At 40.3% G+C, this 1,909-nt stretch overlaps 1 protein-coding gene across 3 annotated transcripts in view; it reads right to left on the reverse strand.

Moving 5' to 3' along the window:
- LOC143020972 (uncharacterized) overlaps nt 1-1,656 on the reverse strand; it is a 46,023-nt gene extending 44,367 nt beyond the window's left edge. For 2 of the 3 annotated variants that reach the window (XM_076178027.1, XM_076178026.1), the window contains exon 1: nt 1,350-1,656. In XM_076178027.1, coding sequence (XP_076034142.1) covers nt 1,350-1,641 — 292 coding nt within the window. In that variant the 5' untranslated portion in view covers nt 1,642-1,656. The remainder of the gene's footprint in view (nt 1-1,349) is intronic. The other variant, XM_076178028.1, reaches the window with a different exon arrangement.
- Nucleotides 1,657-1,909: the final 253 nt, after the last annotated feature.

The raw sequence follows: 1,909 nt of genomic DNA on the forward strand, positions 1-1,909 counted from the left end.
GTGTTTCCTCAGCATCGTGATGGGAAAAATAAATACAACAAAATATAGGGGTTGGAGGGGAATTATACATGTTAGCGGGTTATCTCTGTGTATGATTCACCATGGTCTTGGATCACGCGTTGGACTCGTGATCGACAGCTATTTCCTTCCCGGAAGAGAGCTCAGAGCTCATATATGAGCGATCTATGGGTAATGCTGCGACCTTACACGCACACACAACTACCCATCCACGAGAGTTGGAGTAACGACCCGCAGCGCAGCGATACTGAAATTATTTCAGCCCTGGACAGGATTCGAACCCGTACCGTCGTAGGGGCAGCCCGGAACTCTACCACTGCGCCACGAGTGTGGTCAAGTTACTTCTTGCACTTGTACTTCTCATGTTACTCCTTCGCATTCTTCTTGAATGACCTACCTACTGTCTACTGCCTCCTCCTCCTCTCCTCCTTCCTCACCTTCCTCCTCAAATAACGGTTACCAGGCCTTTTATTCTTTGTATACATTTTCTTTCAATAAACTAATTTCTCAAACTTTAATCCCAACGTTCCTGTTGTTGGAAAATATCAGGTTCCCATATTCACCCCAATATTTACTGTAATAATCCACTCATGCCCCCTAACCCCGTTATGATCTACGATATCAGGATAGAAGCCCTGGTCAGTGGGCGATATACTCGTAATAAAATTACCTACCACCTTATTCTATAGTCCTATTATAACATTTAGGTGCAATATTGCCGAGGATACGTGAATTAGTGGCAACAACATACAAATCACATGCGCCTTTGAGCTGTATCAGTTTTGGTACGCCGCAACCAGAGGACGCTAACGAAACGTAGTAGACGTTTGAATATGCTTGCTAGTTGACGAGCCTACAAATTAGGCCGACATTATCAAGGAGTGTCAGAATCGTGTTATGTTTTTCTTATCTCAAAATACCATAACACATTTTTAAAATAACCAGTAGCAGAAGGAAAGGCATGTTAGCAAAATAATGAACACACTAAATACAAACATTCCGTTCGCCGTACGCCATTACTAAAGGACCTAAATTAGGTGTTTTGTTATAAACTCACGACTCGGTGAGATACATCGAAAAACAAAAAAATGAAAATACACGTGCACTAGAATAATAATAATATAATCATATCTATCCACCATTGATATACAGGTCGAGGGTAGTACATCAAGCTTAAACAACCCTACATTACTTGGTAGCATGCAAGTCTTATTTTGATAATTTTGAGAAAATCAAAATGGCGTACAGGTATTTCTGGATATTTGTTATTTACGTTAAATGTGCCCGGATAATATATATATATTTTCTACATCCATCATCACTCATACTACCTGAGATTTCGTCGTCAAGGCAGTTTACCTTTCCTGTCCCGTGTCGTCTCCAAAGATCAGGACGTTGTAATGAACTTGACCAGGAAATTGGAGTCTTCAAAAGAACCACACACACACACAGTTTTTCTTCGATCACATACGACAGTACTGGTTCAACATATTGCACGAGAAGCCTGCCTGAAGTTTTAGCCCGCTTATCAGTGGTGTAACGAGATAGCCTTGTCTTATCTCTGCCCTGCTTAGATTTGGAAGCATTCTTCAGGGCTGCCATACAGCAGACGCAAATGGTCATGTTAAATAAATATTTACCTCCATGGTGGCATATTTAGAGATTGTTTCATGATTGACGTCGGGTGAGTTTCACGAGTTGAAAATATTTCACTCAACATCACAAGAATGACTTTGGCAGGATTAAAAGAAAATCATACAAACAACGTGAATATGTTTGAAGGATTTGGGTAAATTTAGAATAACGATTCTTTACCTTTTTATAGTTATACCAAATCTCACCGACCATCCACAAAATTAATAAAGACTTTTTTCCATGAGGAAGAACTCGG

Source organism: Oratosquilla oratoria, chromosome 41 (assembly GCF_046742065.1).
Source record: "Oratosquilla oratoria isolate Oo_2021 chromosome 41, ASM4674206v1, whole genome shotgun sequence".
NCBI lineage: Eukaryota > Metazoa > Arthropoda > Malacostraca > Stomatopoda > Squillidae > Oratosquilla > Oratosquilla oratoria.